Source organism: Elephas maximus, chromosome 19 (genome assembly GCF_024166365.1).
Source record: "Elephas maximus indicus isolate mEleMax1 chromosome 19, mEleMax1 primary haplotype, whole genome shotgun sequence".
Lineage (NCBI taxonomy): Eukaryota > Metazoa > Chordata > Mammalia > Proboscidea > Elephantidae > Elephas > Elephas maximus.
The window spans coordinates 47,869,405-47,884,096 of NC_064837.1; the positions used below are offsets into that span (position 1 = coordinate 47,869,405).

The 14,692-nt window shown below is 40.0% G+C and overlaps 1 protein-coding gene across 1 annotated transcript; it reads right to left on the reverse strand.

Moving 5' to 3' along the window:
• Window positions 1-1,166: 1,166 nt before the first annotated feature.
• Window positions 1,167-6,062, reverse strand: LOC126061940 (keratin, type I cytoskeletal 27). The gene is made up of 9 exons (XM_049858823.1): window positions 5,998-6,062; window positions 5,589-5,967; window positions 5,035-5,117; window positions 4,484-4,640; window positions 4,060-4,221; window positions 3,834-3,959; window positions 2,216-2,433; window positions 1,552-1,601; window positions 1,167-1,434 (listed from the first exon to the last, which is right to left on the reverse strand). Exons 1-9 carry the CDS (start codon window positions 6,060-6,062, stop codon window positions 1,292-1,294), a joined length of 1,383 nt encoding a protein of 460 aa, XP_049714780.1. The 3' UTR covers window positions 1,167-1,291.
• Window positions 6,063-14,692: the final 8,630 nt, after the last annotated feature.

The following is a 14,692-nucleotide window of genomic DNA, read 5'->3' on the forward strand; positions in this document are numbered from 1 at the left end:
GCATGACTGGTTGGTGGTCAGGTATCTCAAAATAATAAATAAATCTGACAAAAATTTTAATTAAGGAACCATGTGATAGGATGTTTTCTTATGATTTTGATCAACTGCTTATAGGTTTATGAAGGTATATGGTGTGAAGAAACAAAAACAAGCCCATTGACGCCAAATTGATTTTGACTCATAGTAACTATATAGGACAGAATAGAACTGTCCCATAAGGATTCCAAGGAAAGCCTGGTGTATTTGAACTGCTAACCTTTTGGTTAGCAGCCATAGCTTTTAACCACTATACCACCAAGGTTTTGCCTTAGAGTCACTTGGATGCTATTAAGCACATGTAGGAAAGAGAGGAGGGAAGACAGCTTTTAAGTTATTGCAGCTCAACTGTCCTGAGCCAGTTCTGCAGAGTTCAGTAATACAGTGTTGTTTACAGAGAAAATCTGCCATTAGTCATCCTGTTACCGGGTTGGGATGGAAGAGCCAATTCCCTCACCCTCACATAAGCCTATGGAGAATTTTTTGCTGAGTTTACACCCCTGTGATCCTCACCAAACCTTGACCCACAAGTTAGAGAGGTAGGCTCATTGACGGTAAACACAAAATATTATTTCACTGAAAGTTACATTTGACTTGAAAGAGAGACACATTGGTCTTTAGTCTTGGGTGGCAAAATCTGAGTACTGGTGAATTCCCACCCCCATGGAGACGTGATTAAGACCCCCCCTGGAATTCTCCAATTACCATTCTCCCCTAGACTCTCTCTCTTCCTTCTACCTTCAAATTCCACTATTTATAGGTGTTCTTTACTTTTAGGATATTTCCAGTTCTTCAATTCCTTATTTCCACTTCTGTGAGTGTGTTGAGCTCAGAGACCGGACTTTATTGACTATTTTATCCTCATTGTCTGTAGCTTAGCATGTGAAGGAAGATTTCGAATTTTACAGAGATGTGAAAAAGACTCCAACTAGTCTACCTGTTAAATTTACTCCTGACTTGTGAAGACCATTGAATTAAAGAGAAGAATTGGAAAACCAGTTTCAGCTTCAATTGGGGGGTATATTCAAAATGCAAAGATCAATCAGAACCAGTGAAGATGACTTGCAACAGGAAGAACTTTTATTGAAACACCACCATAGAGAAAATCAAAGAAATGTTACTATTCTAAAAACCATTTGTCTTAATTCATTGAAAGAAAAGCAGAAAAATAAGAGGCCTTATTTAGGAACCTAGTTTCAATTTGGCAGCTTAATTTAGGGACCTGCTCTTTTTTTTCTTTTGGAGGGGCTGGAGTTCAGGAAGGCACTCTCTGTTCACTCTTGGCATTGATGACTTTGGTGGATTTCTCTTCCATGGTGTGAACTCTGGATGAGATAACTTTGCCACGGGGGTCTATTTCTTCAACAACTGTCTTAACCATGGTGGTTTTAGATGGATCTAGAATGACACATATGAGCTATTGGAATTTATCAAATTCATAAATGGGGAATAATTAACTCATTATTTGAAACATATACGAGTGAGCCCTGAATGTTCAATACAACTTTTGTTTACCTTTTGTCTGATTTCCTGGTCCTCCATAGCTTTTGGATTTAACACAAGAGCTGTAAAAATATAGAGTTTGCATTAATTATTTCTTTCTGTCTTTTGTTGAGGAAACTGAAAAACAATGACTTAAGATGGGAGCTCACTAAATTCTGAAATAACACTACAAGGGGTTTTACGTACACATGATCTGGATCATAGATACAGTAAAACCTGTGAAACCTGGAACATGTGTAACGTGGAAACTTGTCAGAGAAGCAAAACTCAAATATTTTCCACTAACAGAGATCGACAGAAAAGTGGTAAGACTACACCCTGTCAAAGGCGTAAAAGCTGCGAGACCCGACAAAACAAGACAATTCTGTCGAGTTCTGGCTTAAACTGTACATACTTTGTGCTTAATTTTAAATAATCTTTAATAACCTTGGGAGTCCCTCAGTGGTGCAAAAGCACTCAGCTGCTAAACAAAGGTTAGAGGTTTGAGCCTACCCAGAGGTGCCTCGGAAGAAAGGCCTAACAATCTACCTCCAAAAATCAACCATTGCAAACACTATGAAGCGGAGTTCTACTCTGATACACATGAGGTTGTTATGAGTTGGAGTCTACTCCATGGCACTTAGTGTTTTTTTAATAACCTTAAAATAAATTGTTTCTCAATGAGAGCAGTACACACCCATCCTCTCCATCTATCAGGAGGCAGTAGGTCTCGATCTCCTTCTCCAGATGGACCTTGATGTCAAGGAGCTGCTCATACTCGAGTTTCTGGCCCTCGGTCTCGGTTCTGACCTGATGCAGCTGCTCTTCCAGGGCCCCGATCTGAGCCTGGATTTGTGCGAGCTGCGCACAGTAGTTGCCTTCGGTTTCTGTCAAGGAGCACTCCAGGGAGTGTTTCTGTGGATTTGTAAGACATGGTTTAGTAGAAAATGTCACATATTGTTTTCAGAATATGGCAAGGCATGCACTTAAGAGATATTTAGAAGAGTTATCTTTACATATTGTAAATATCCACATTCATCCAAAACATACCAATGTTCAAGATTAATTGTTGTCATACGATTTTTCTGTTTGAGAATTCTATTAGATGTCATACGATTTTTCTATTTGAGAATGACACAGTTGGTAGTGAATGTTACTCACATGGCCAGGTGGGTTAGAAAAGATGAAATTGTTTCCTCACAGGGCACAGTCTAAAGACACCACCCCACTGCTCACATAGCCTTGCTTTCAAAGTCTGGCAGGATTTGTTACTTTCCCTGGGAATGAAAGTTCCCCTACACCTTTTATTACCTCATTTCTAATCATATAATGGCCTTGTCTCATGAGGATTGTAGTTCTTCTATATAAAAAAAATCCTATAGTAAATTGCATAAACTTTCCAAAAGTGGAATGACCCAAAGAAAATAATTACTTTTTAAGGTTTTAAATAGTTTGATTCATTGGCTTGTGAATCCAAATGTGTTTATGTAGATCCACAGAGGGACACTTGCTGTAGTTTTACTTTGAACAGAGATGAGAGTGCCTCATTCTTTCATCTACAGGTATTTATATAAAGTCCCAATTTCATACATATTCACAGTCTTTTCTGTGGATAAACTCTGGAGGCTTACTAGTCCTAGTGGGAAAAGTACGGAATTTGGAGATAGGAAATTTGGAGAGAAATTTGGCCTCCTTCGTATCCAGCTGTGGGACTCTGGGCAAATCACTTAACTTTCTTGAATTTCGGATTCTTCTTCAGGAAATAATGACATGGGTTATAATGTCTGCCCTGCCCATGCCCCAGGGTCATTGTGAGGCTCATATGTGGGCGAAAGTGCTGGGTAAACCTTTAATGAAAAAGGTTATTATTATCATTATGCATATTTAGCTTTATAGACAACCTTCATGGCTCTACTTGGCTTCTTGTTCCTGCCACTTAAGAAGGAACCTGGAAGTGCTCTTAATTAGGAGGCCAGGAGGCATGCAAGATGAAGACGCTAGGAGGGGTGCAAAAGAAGTTTTGCTCACCGTGGACTGCAGATTTTGATCACTGGACTGGGAAGAGAAGATCCAGGGTAAAAACTTATTTTTCAAGTATCCCAAAATAAGTGTATTTGCTGTTTTCTAACGTTTCATAATTATTAGCATCTAGGTGGAATTTTCAGGGAAAGAGGATTCTAGTGGGCAGAATGCAAATGTATCCTATTTCAAGCACTGTAGTGATTAAAAACTAAAATCAAATGTCATTTGGAAGAAAGCTGTCTTTAATTTCTTTTTTTAATTTCTAAAGCAAATCTGTTGCGATTTTCACTTACCATGGCTGAAAGAGACTGAAGTTCGATCTCCAGGGTTTGAAGCGTACGTTTCATCTCAGTAAGTTCATTACGAGCTGAGGTGGTGGCACCAGCATCGTCGGAAATTTGCTGCTGCAGCGATGCGCTCTGAAAACGTGTTAAGGTATGTTAAGGCGTGTTGAGGTGTGATAAGGCGTGCTAATGGCTTAACCATGTAACACGTAAGTGCGCCGTAGTGTGGCTTTACCTTTTCGTTGAACCAGGCCTCAGCATCCCTGCGGTTCTGCTCTGCAAGGTCTTCATACTCAGCGCGCATGTTGTTCAGCAGGACGGTGAGGTCCACCCCCGGGGCCGCGTTCATCTCCACGTTCACGTTGCCTCCAGCGGCGCACTGCAGAGCCTTCATTTCCTGGAAGAGTTTTGGTTAAACAAATTAGGATTGGAATATTTTTAAAAGAGCAAAAGGGACAGGATCCATATGCTTAGAAACTTTTTTGTTTGTTTTGAGGGGGGTGGATAGAAACATTTCAAACAATCCAAGCCATATGGAGAATTTGACAAGGTCCTTCTTAAATATTAATTGAAGATGATACATTTCTCATCTGAAATGAATCTTAAATTTTGGTAGGGAGGTAGGTGGATTGTGGAAGTGAGGGAAGAAGAGCTTCTACCTCCTCGTGATTCTTCTTGAGGTAAGCCAATTCCTCGCTGAGAGTCTCCAGCTGTATCTCTAGGTCAGTTCTGCACAAGGTCAGGTCATCCAGGACCCGGCGCAAACCGTTCATATCCGCCTCAACGCTCTGGTGAAGGGCCAGTTCGTTTTCAAACCTTAGAAAAATGTTTGCAAGTTCCGTCCGTAACATTAGTCAAATCACTTTTTAGATCACTGTAAAGCTCAAACTTAGCTTTGAGGTAAAAACTGTTAAAATACACTTAAAACTTCAGTTAGCGCACCCTTAAAACAATCCATTTATTTCTTGGAAGAAAGAGAAATGGAATACTCAAAATTCTCTTTCGTATGACCTTGGCATTCATCTACATTAGCCCCGAATTTCCCAAACACATAATCTAGTAGGCTCCAGCCTGCAATTCAGCTAGTCATTCCAACATGCATTTGGTTTAAAACAAACAAAAGTAAAGCACTGAGCGGAGTTGAAGTAATCTAAATAAAAGAAGGAAATGCTTAGGTAGCTTTTTTCTGTTTCTTTTCAGCGTTACTTACTTTAGTCTGAAGTCATCGGCTGTTAGCCTGGCATTATCGTTTTGCAGGACAACATGGGCATTACTTGTAGTTGCAGAAATTATCTGATAAATGAAGAGTCAGATAAGAGCAAGGAAATATTAAAAAAAATCATTTCAAATTTCCTTGAAATGAAGTCACTTCTGAAATTAAACTAATATTTCTGGCATTCTGTCTTCAGTAATATGTTGATTCTTTTGAAAATGGGACATTTACATATGGCTTCTTTTACACCCCACCACGCCCATAAAAAAAAACTATGGAAAAGCTGATAAATGTATAGCTGGAGACACTGGGCAGTTTTTGATATTTTAACATTACTAAAAGCATAAACATGCTTATCTAATACCAGATAATCGGTAGGCCATATTCAAAGATTAGAGCTTTAAGATAGGTTATTTTTAATATTAATAATGTATTACTAACACTTATAAGTTGAGAGCAAAGCTCTGCTCTTTGCCATAGCGTATACATTTTGTGTATGTGTGTGGCTAAACACTCATGGGTGTTAACACTCATGACATTATGTTTCTTACCTGGTTCCTGAGGTCTTCAATTATTGGGAAGTATCTGCTGTAATCATGATCAAGACCTCGGCAAGAGCCAGGTCCAAATTTCTCATACCACCCCTTGATCTTCTGTTCCAAGTCGGCGTTGGCCTCCTCCAGTGCTCGCACGTTCTCCAGGTAGGAGGCCAAGCGGTCATTGAGATTCTGCATGGTCACCTTCTCATTGCCAGAGAGGAGGCCGTGTTCATTCCCAGTGTAAGCAGCACAGGAAGCGCTTCCCCCGACTAGCCCCCCGCCATAGCCTCCTGCCGATGAGCTGCCCTCAAAGGCACAAGAGAAGCCACTTCCAATGCCTGGCACACTGCATGCATTTCCAGCCCCAAAGCCAGCTCCTCCACTGGAGAGCCTCACAGAGCCAGCTCCTCCACTGGAGAACCTCACAGAGCCAGCTCCTCCACACGAGCCCAGCCGTCTGGATGCTGAAGAAAAGCGCACAGACATGGTGTCTAGACTGGAGCGTTTGTTCCTAGAGTGAAGCTCTGATGGTGAATGCCCTATTTGAACAGTTTAGTTGGCTTTTATATACACATTATTAGGGTGTTTCTGGACAAACTTTGCTATCCATAGCAAAATGATGTTTGCCAGCTCATCATGAATTATCCATAATTGGGCGACATTTTTTTTTTTTTTTGTAATGACTGTCTTTACCCTACTGTGTCAATTTCTGTAGATGGATAGTTACCTTGGGGTTATTTTTTTTTAATCTCTGGAATGGGACAGGGTGGAGTATTATCAAGTTTATTATAGTGATGCAGGTCAAATTTAGTATGAGTAATTCTTCCTGTCTTCCAGGCTTCAGGAATAAAAAACCCCTCTAAGAATAAGAAAGTGTAATAAATGAATTTCTCCTTTCTTTGCCCAAGCCAACACATTGCATTGTCTCCAGCAAGTGAAGCATCATAGTCTTAGTTTGCTGTGGATAATATGATCTTTCTTCCAGGTATGTTGAGAGCAATTTGAGACCATGGGCCTATAGCATAGGCCAGGTCCTAAATGGGAATTAATGACTTACATGGAATCTTCTTTGGAGACAGAAATTTTTGCCTTGATCCTTAACCCTCTGGAGCTACCATTTCATCTTTACTGGTTTTTTGTCTAATCTTGGTTGCTAACCAGGAAGGGGATTGGTTAACCTCTCTGGCCCTCAGTTTTTTCATCTGTAAAATGAAGAGAATAGACTTCCAACAGTTGGCCTCTGTGTTCCCTTTCTAGCTCTAAATTTCTCATTTTTGCATTTCTTTCTTTTACATATTTTCTTTTTTCGATTTCTACAAAAAATTCCTGGTCCTGCCACTTTACTGATATTCATCTCTCAAAGGTCACAAATCATACCACATCTTCAGTATAATCGCTTTTCATATTTATTCTACAACCTCTTGGTAACGTTTGGTACTTTTCTACCTCTCTGGTTGATCCTCTTCTCTCTTCCATTAATAGCTCCTGTCATTCTTTATAGTTTTGTGTTTGGTGTTCTTGTTTTCTACATACTCTCCTGTGGTGATCTCATCCCTTCTCATGTCTTCTGCTCTGTGAATAATTTCTAAATCTACGTCTTTACCACTGGCCTCTTTTTGTTTCTAGATCCACATCTTACTATGCCCACCAGAAATTTCTATCTGAATGTTCTGTTGTGACTGCCAACTCAACACTTGATTAGCTGTTGGTAGAATTACCCTAAGTCATGCTCAGAATTATTAAGAAACCTTTATTATTGCCATCTTCTATCAGTCCACATCCAATAAGTGACTAGGTTCTATTGAATCTACGTCTGCAGCATCTCCTGAAACTGTTTTCTCCTTTCTATTCCCTTTGTCATTATTTTTTAACTCCATTATTAGAATCTTACTTGATCTTATTGGGATATTAATTGGATTTCTGGTTTTAAGTTTTTTTTCTTACCATCATGCTCAATAGTCAGGTGCCAAGGTAATCTTCTTGAAGTACACTACCATTCATATAACTGAAAGAACTTGGGCGCTTGAACCAGATATATTAGCATTCTTTTCCCAGCTCTGACACTTTCTAGCTGTGTAACCAATGCTAAGTTCATTTCCTCTGAGCCTTAGTTTTTTTTATTTCTGAGATGGAGAAATTACTTGTGTTGTTGTGTGGATTAAATGGTAGTTAAGTGTGTAAAACAATTATCCTTGTCAGTAATATGTAGTCACTGAGTATCTCTTCTCTTTCTCCACTCTCCTCCTGTTTAAAATCTTCAATGATTTTCCATCAGCTTTTTTTTTTTTTTTTTTTTAGAGGCTAGATGAAGCCCCTTTGCATGACATTTAAAACTCTCCTTGATATAGGTCTTACCTTACCAGGCCTGTCCATTCCTTTATTTACTATTCCCCTAGCCCACCTCTTTGCCTTTGTTCATGTTGCTCTCTCCACCTGTTTTGTTTTCTTCTTAAAATTAAAATTACCAGGATTTATTTGAGAGCTTGCATTTGCCAAGAACAACTGACATCACTTTTAATTAGGTTGAAAATGAAGTTGTTAAAAATATAAATTTTTATGACCTGATACAAATTGGCGCTGGAAGTGCTCATTCCTGTATGCCAAGAAATTTTGAAGACAGCTACCTGGCCAACCAACTGGAAGAGATCCATATTCCTATTCCCAAAAAAGGTGATCCAACTGAGTGTGGAAATTATCGGACAATGTCGTTATTTTCACATGCAAGTAAAATTTTGTGGAAGATCACTCAAAAGCAGCTGCAGCAGTATATTGACAGGGAACTGCCAGAAATTCAGGCCAGATTCAGAAGAGGACATGGAACTAGGAATATCATTGCTGATGTCAGATGGATCTTGGCTAAAAGCAGAGAATACCAGAAAAATTTTTACCTGTGTTTTATTGACTATGCAAAGACTTTCAACTGTGTGGATCATAACAAATTATGGATAACATTGCGAAGAATGGGAATTCCAGAACACTTAATTGTGCTCATGAGGAACCTGTACATAGGTCAAGAGGCAGTTGTTCAAGCAGAACAAGGGGATACTGTGTGGTTTAAAGTCAGGAACAGTGTGCATCAGGATTGTATCCTTTCACCATGCTTATTCAATCTGTATGCTGAGCAAATAATCCGAGAAGCTAGACCATAAGAAGAAGAATGGGGTATCAGGATTGGTGGAAGACTCATTAACAACCTGCGTTATGCAGATGACACAACCTTGCTTGCTGAAAGTGAAGAGGACTTGAAGCACTTACTAATGAAGATAAAAGATCACAGCCTTCAGTATGGATTATACCTCAACATAAACAAAACAAAAATCCTTACAATTGAACCAATAAGCAACATCATGATAGATGGAGAAAAGATTGAAATTGTCAAGGACTTCACTTTACTTGGACCCACAATCAACACCCATGGAAGCAACAGTCAAGAAATCAAAAGACGTGTTGCATTGGGCAAATCTGCTGCAAAAGACCTCCTTAAAGTGTCGAAAAGCAAAGACGTCACCTTGAAGACTAAGGTGCGCCTGACCCAAGCCATGCTATTTTCAGTTGCATAATATGCATGCAAAAGCTGGACAATGAATAAGGAAGATGGAAGAAGAATAATTGATGCCTTTGAACTGTGGTGTTGACGAAGAATATTGGATATATATATCATGGACTGCCAAAAGAATGAACAAATCTGTCTTGGAAAAAGTACAACCAGAATGCTCCTTAGAAGTAAGGATGGCGAGACTGTGTCTTATGTACTTTGGACATGTGTCAGGAGAAAGCAGTCCCTGGAGAAGGATGTCATGCTTGGTAAAGTAGAAGGTTAGCGAAAAAGAGGAGGACCCTCAATGAGATGGATTGACACAGTGGCTGCAACAATGGGCTCAAGCATAACGATTGTGGGTATGGCGCAGGACGGGGAAGTGTTTCGTTCTGTTGTACATGGGGTCGCTATGAATCAGAACCAACGTGACGGCACCTAACAGCAACAACAACAAAATATGAATTTGTAGAAAAGCAGTCCAGAAAAATCTGATGATCAATCAATAAGTCACATTAATAAAGTATTATCATTTATTGTATTACATAAAATTGTGACGCTATTTGTAAGTTTATGTCATTACATATGCATTACTATTACTTGTACCCCTAGTACCAGTAATAAAATATTTTTAAAGGAAAAAGCTTTATGCTTTAGTGTCTTTAACTAAGCTTTTTCTTGATTCTTGAACAAGGGGCCCTGTGTTTTCAGTTTTGCACCAGGCCCTGCAAATTATATAGCCAGCCTTGATTGTGAGGTCTTTCCCTGAAAAGCTGGAGAGTCATAGAGAAAAGACCTGCAGATACGACTATTTGAGTACTGTTCATAAAAGAAGCTCAGCACACCCTAGAGTGAAATAGACCCCACCACACAGAGCTTCCAGAAGTTTAAAGCCTTACTCCTTTTTTTTGGGCGGGGGGGAATGGTATATATATATATATATTTTTATTGTGCTTTAAATGGAAGTTTATAAATCAGGTCAGTCTCTCATGCAAAAATTTACATATACCTTGCTATACTCTCCTAATTGCTCTCCCTCTGATGAGATAGCACAGTACTTCCCTCTAGAGCCTCTCCGTCCTCGTGTCCATTTGGGTAGCTTCTGGACACCTCTGCCCTCTCGTCTCCCATCCAGACAGGAGATGCCAACATAGTCTCATGTGTCGACCTGATCCAAGAAGCTTGTTCTTCACCAGTGGCATTTTCTATCCCCTATTCCAGTCCAATCCCTGTCTGAAGAGTTGGCTTTGGGAATGGTTCCTGCCTGTGGGTAACACAAGGTCTGGGGTCCATGGCCTCCAGGGTTCTTCCAGTCCCAGCCTGACCATTAAGTCTGGTCTTTTTTATGAGAATTTGGGGTCTGCATCCCACTGCTCTCCTGCTCCCTCAGGGCTTCTCTGTTGAGTTCCCTGTCAGGGCAGTCATCGGTTGTGGCCAGGTACCATCTAGCTCTTCTGGTCTCATGCTGATGTAGTCTCTGGTTTATGTGGTCCTTTTTGTCTCTTAGGCTCACAATTATTTTGTGCCTTTGGTGTTCTTCATTCTTCCTTGTTGGGTGGGTTGAGATCCATTGGTGCATCTTAGATGGCCGCCTGTTAACGTTTAAAACCGCAGACAGCAGTCTCCAAAGTGGGATGCAGAATGTTTTCTTATATAGATTTTCTTATGCCAATTGACTTAGACGTCCCCAGAAACCATGGTCCTCAAATCCCCGCCCCTGCTATGCTGGCCTTTGAAGTGTTCAATTTTTTAAGGAAACTTCATTGTTTTTGGTTTAGTCCATTTGTGTTGACCTCTCCTTTATTGTGTATTCTTTCCCTTCACCTAAAATGAAACTTATCTACTATCTAATTAGTGAATACCCCTCTCCCTCCCGCCCTCCCCCCTCTCATAACCATCAAAGAGTATTTTCTTCTCTTCTTAAACTGTTTCTCCAGTTCTTATGATAGTGGTCTTGTACAATATTTGTCCTTTTGCAATTGACTGATTTCACTCAGCATAATGTCTTCCAGATTTCTCCATGTTATGAAATGTTTCATGGATTCAACATTATTCTTTATCGATGCGTAATATTCCATTGTGTGACTATACCATAGTTTATCCATTCATCCATTGATGGGCACCTTGGTTGCTTCCAACTTTTTGCTATTGTAAACAGTGCTGCTGTGAACATGGGTGTGCATATATCTGTTCGTGTACAATAAAGCCTTACTCTTGAAGAGGAACAGAATTTCAAAGATCACCATAGATTGAAAAAAACTCCAAAATGAAAGACAGAGACTCAAAGAAACAAAAAAATAGCACTTCGGGAAACAGAGAAAATAAAAGAAGCTGCAGAGCACTTCAAAAAAAAGAAACTACCTATAATTAATACCTGTAGAAATAACCAAAATATTGCATATTTGAAACATGAATAGAATATCATAAAACAGAGGTCACGTTTTCCATCCAAACCACGACTTGCTTTGAATGCAGAATGAAGGCAGTGGTGTTCTAAGAAACATGTATGACCAAGGAGCCCTTCATATACTTCTTTACTTGTGTTACCAGTTACCAATTCTGACTCATGGCGACTCCATGTGTGTCAGAGTAGAACCGTGCTCCATAGGGTTTTCAATGGCTGTGAGCTTTAGGAAGTAAATTTTCCAGGGCTTTCTTCTGAGATACCCCTGCATGCTCGAACCTCTAATCTTTCAGTTAGCGGTCGAGTGTGTTAATCATGTATACTACTCAGGGACTCCTCTTACTTGTGTTATTTCCTGCTATTATCCAAATACTATGCTGAAAATAGTGATGTAGAAAGAAAAGGAAAGATAGGGCAACCTAGAGTTCCTTTTCCTTTCAGTGTGCATGTAAAGAAGTGAACTAAAAACAGCTGAGTTTGTTTCGTGTAGCATTTCCACTGCTTTGGGAAGAACAAAATGCTCACAAAAATAGCGTGATGAGCTGTGAAATACCAACTGTGTAATTTCAATGATTCTGTATATACATTAAATGTTCTTACATCTGCATTTAAAACTGGCATTGCATTATACCAAAAAGAGAGGTAAAATTCATGCCAATAACTTAAAGTTTTAATTTTTCCTTACTTAGAATAGCATTAAATAGCAAATAAAAGGAACACCATAATGCAAGAACGTGACTACAGAAGAAAAGAAAAAGGTTATATTGTAGTAACTTTAACAACACCTTTTTTCTATTTTTGAACAAAGGACCCCATGTTTTCATTCAGTACTGGGCTCCACAAATTATGTAGCTCCTCCTGTACAATGCACATTTGGGAAGTTATTTCCCCATGAATTAGTATTATTTGTTTATTTGATGACTTTGGCTCAAGTGTCTATAATTATCTCATCGTTTTACATTCCTTGAACTCCCACAAGACTGCTGGCTAGAATTCCTTCCCTCACTGGAGCTTTTCATTGGAATCAGGCCACATAAATGAGAAATAAATGAAACACTCTTCTTTTACATACTTTAATATTTGTTGGGAATTCCAACTGTAAGTTTTGATCCAGAAAGGTAGAAAGACATAATAACCATAGTGCTTATCAACCTCGTGAGATTTTAAGTTCTAGAACAGGGGTTGGTGGGCCATATCCAGTCAGCCACCTCTATTTGTATAGCCCGTGAGCTAAGAGCTAAGAATGGTATTTACATTTTTGAATGAAAGAAAATCAAAAGAAGACTAGTATTTCATGATGCCTAAAATTATTTGCAGTTCAAATTTATTGGAACACAGTCACGATCATTCATTTAGATAGTGTCTACGGCTGAGTTAAGGAGACCCTGGTGGCGTGGTGGATAAGAGCTATGTCTGCTAACCAAAAGTTCGGCAGTTTGACTATGAGTCAGAAATAACTTGACGGCAATGGGTCTGGTTTTTTTCGTTTTGAGTGGCACAGCGGTTAATCATTCGGCTGCTGTCCAAAAGGTCACCAGTTCGAATCCACCCACCACCAGTTCCTTGGAAACCCTATGGGGCAGTTCTCCTCTGCCCTATGGGGTCCCTATGAGTTGGAGTTGACTTGAAGCCAGCGGGTTTTTTTTTTTTTTTTGGTGGTGCGGTAGGAGCCCTAGTGGCTCAGTGCTTAAGGGCTTGGCTGCTAACCGAAAGGTTGGCTGTTCTAACCCACCAGCTGCTCCTTGGGAGAAAGATGTGGCAGTCTACTTCCGTAATGATTTATGACCTTGGAAACCCTATGGGCAGTTCTACTCTGCTCTACAAGGTCACTATCAACTCGATGGCAGTGGGTTTTGGTGGTGCAGCGCTTAAGTGCTCAGCTGCTAACTGAAAGGTTGTTGGTTCCGACTCACTATCTGCCCCGAGGGAGAAAGATGTGGCAGTCTATTTCCATAAAGATTTGCAGCCTTGGAAACTCTATGGGGCAGTTCTACGCTGTCCTATAAGGTCATCGTGCGTCAAAATCAACAGCAACAGGTTTGGGTTTATGGCTGAGTTGACTAGTTGCAACATGAGCTCATTGTTGTGGATCTTTCCAGAGATCATCACGTTTATATGGGAATGGTTTCCTGGGAAGTATCTGGATCCCCAGGAGAGTTAGAGATAGGCTCATAGGCAAAAATCCCAGGAAAGTGCCATTTAGCGGTGGAACTATTCAGTTGTAGGAGAACTTCTGAACTTTTCCAGATTATTTACCCATGCAGACATAAAAGCAAAACCCAGACTCGTTGTCACAGAGTCGATTCTGACTCATAGTGACTCGATGTGAGAGAACAGAAGTGCTCCATAGGGTTTCCAAGGCTGAAACTGCCAAACTTTTGGTTAGCAGCCAAGCTCTTAACCCCTGCACCACCAGGGCTCCTCCCATGCTGACACAGTGTGATTTAAAGATCACGCGTAGTGAATGTTTGATGTTTAAGTGTCATTATAGTCCATGTGGAATTGACTATGACTGAAACCAGAGTGAAACGCAATTAAGATAAAAAAAAAAAAACCCAAAACCCGCTGCCGTCGAGTCGATTCCAACTCATAGCGACCCTATAAGAGAGAGTAGAACTGCCTCATAGAGTTTCCAAGGAGTGCCTGGTGGATTTGAACTGCTAGACCTTTTGGTTAGCAGCCGTAGTAGCTCTTACCCTCTACACCACCAGGGATATGTTCCATAAATTTCTCCCTATGAATGTGTTGTTGTTGTGTGCTGTCGAGGTGATTCCAACTCATAGTGATCCTATAGGACAGAGTCGAACTGCCCCATAGGGTTTCCAAGGCTGTAATCTTTACAGAAGCATATCGCCAGATCTTTTTCTCCTGCAGAGCGGCTGGTGGGTTCAAACCACCAACCCTTTGGTTAGCAGCTGAGTGCTAATTAGACATAGAAAAAAAATTACAAAGTATTATTTATTTAGTCACGAATGAATGGAAATGAGTGAACATCAGTTTTACTTGTTCGAAAACAAACACCCAACATCTTGGAAAATTAACTAGGAAAATAGACACTTTTTGCTAAGTAATTGATCTTTAAGAACAGAAAGTGTTTTTGTCCTGCTTGATATATGTCAGAATGCAGCTGTGCAGGATCCTTCCTTCCATTTTTTTTTTTTTCACTCTAAAAAAAAT

Coding starts and splice junctions, on each gene's coding strand:
- LOC126061940 (XM_049858823.1), bottom strand. CDS start 6,062: ATGTCTGTGCGCTTTTCTTCAGCATCCAGACGGCTGGGCTCGTGTGGA. Junction 3,960..4,059: donor AGGCCTGGTTCAACGAAAAG/GTAAAGCCACAC, acceptor ACACGTTTTCAG/AGCGCATCGCTGCAGCAGCA. Junction 1,435..1,551: donor ACCAGGAAATCAGACAAAAG/GTAAACAAAAGT, acceptor GTGTCATTCTAG/ATCCATCTAAAACCACCATG.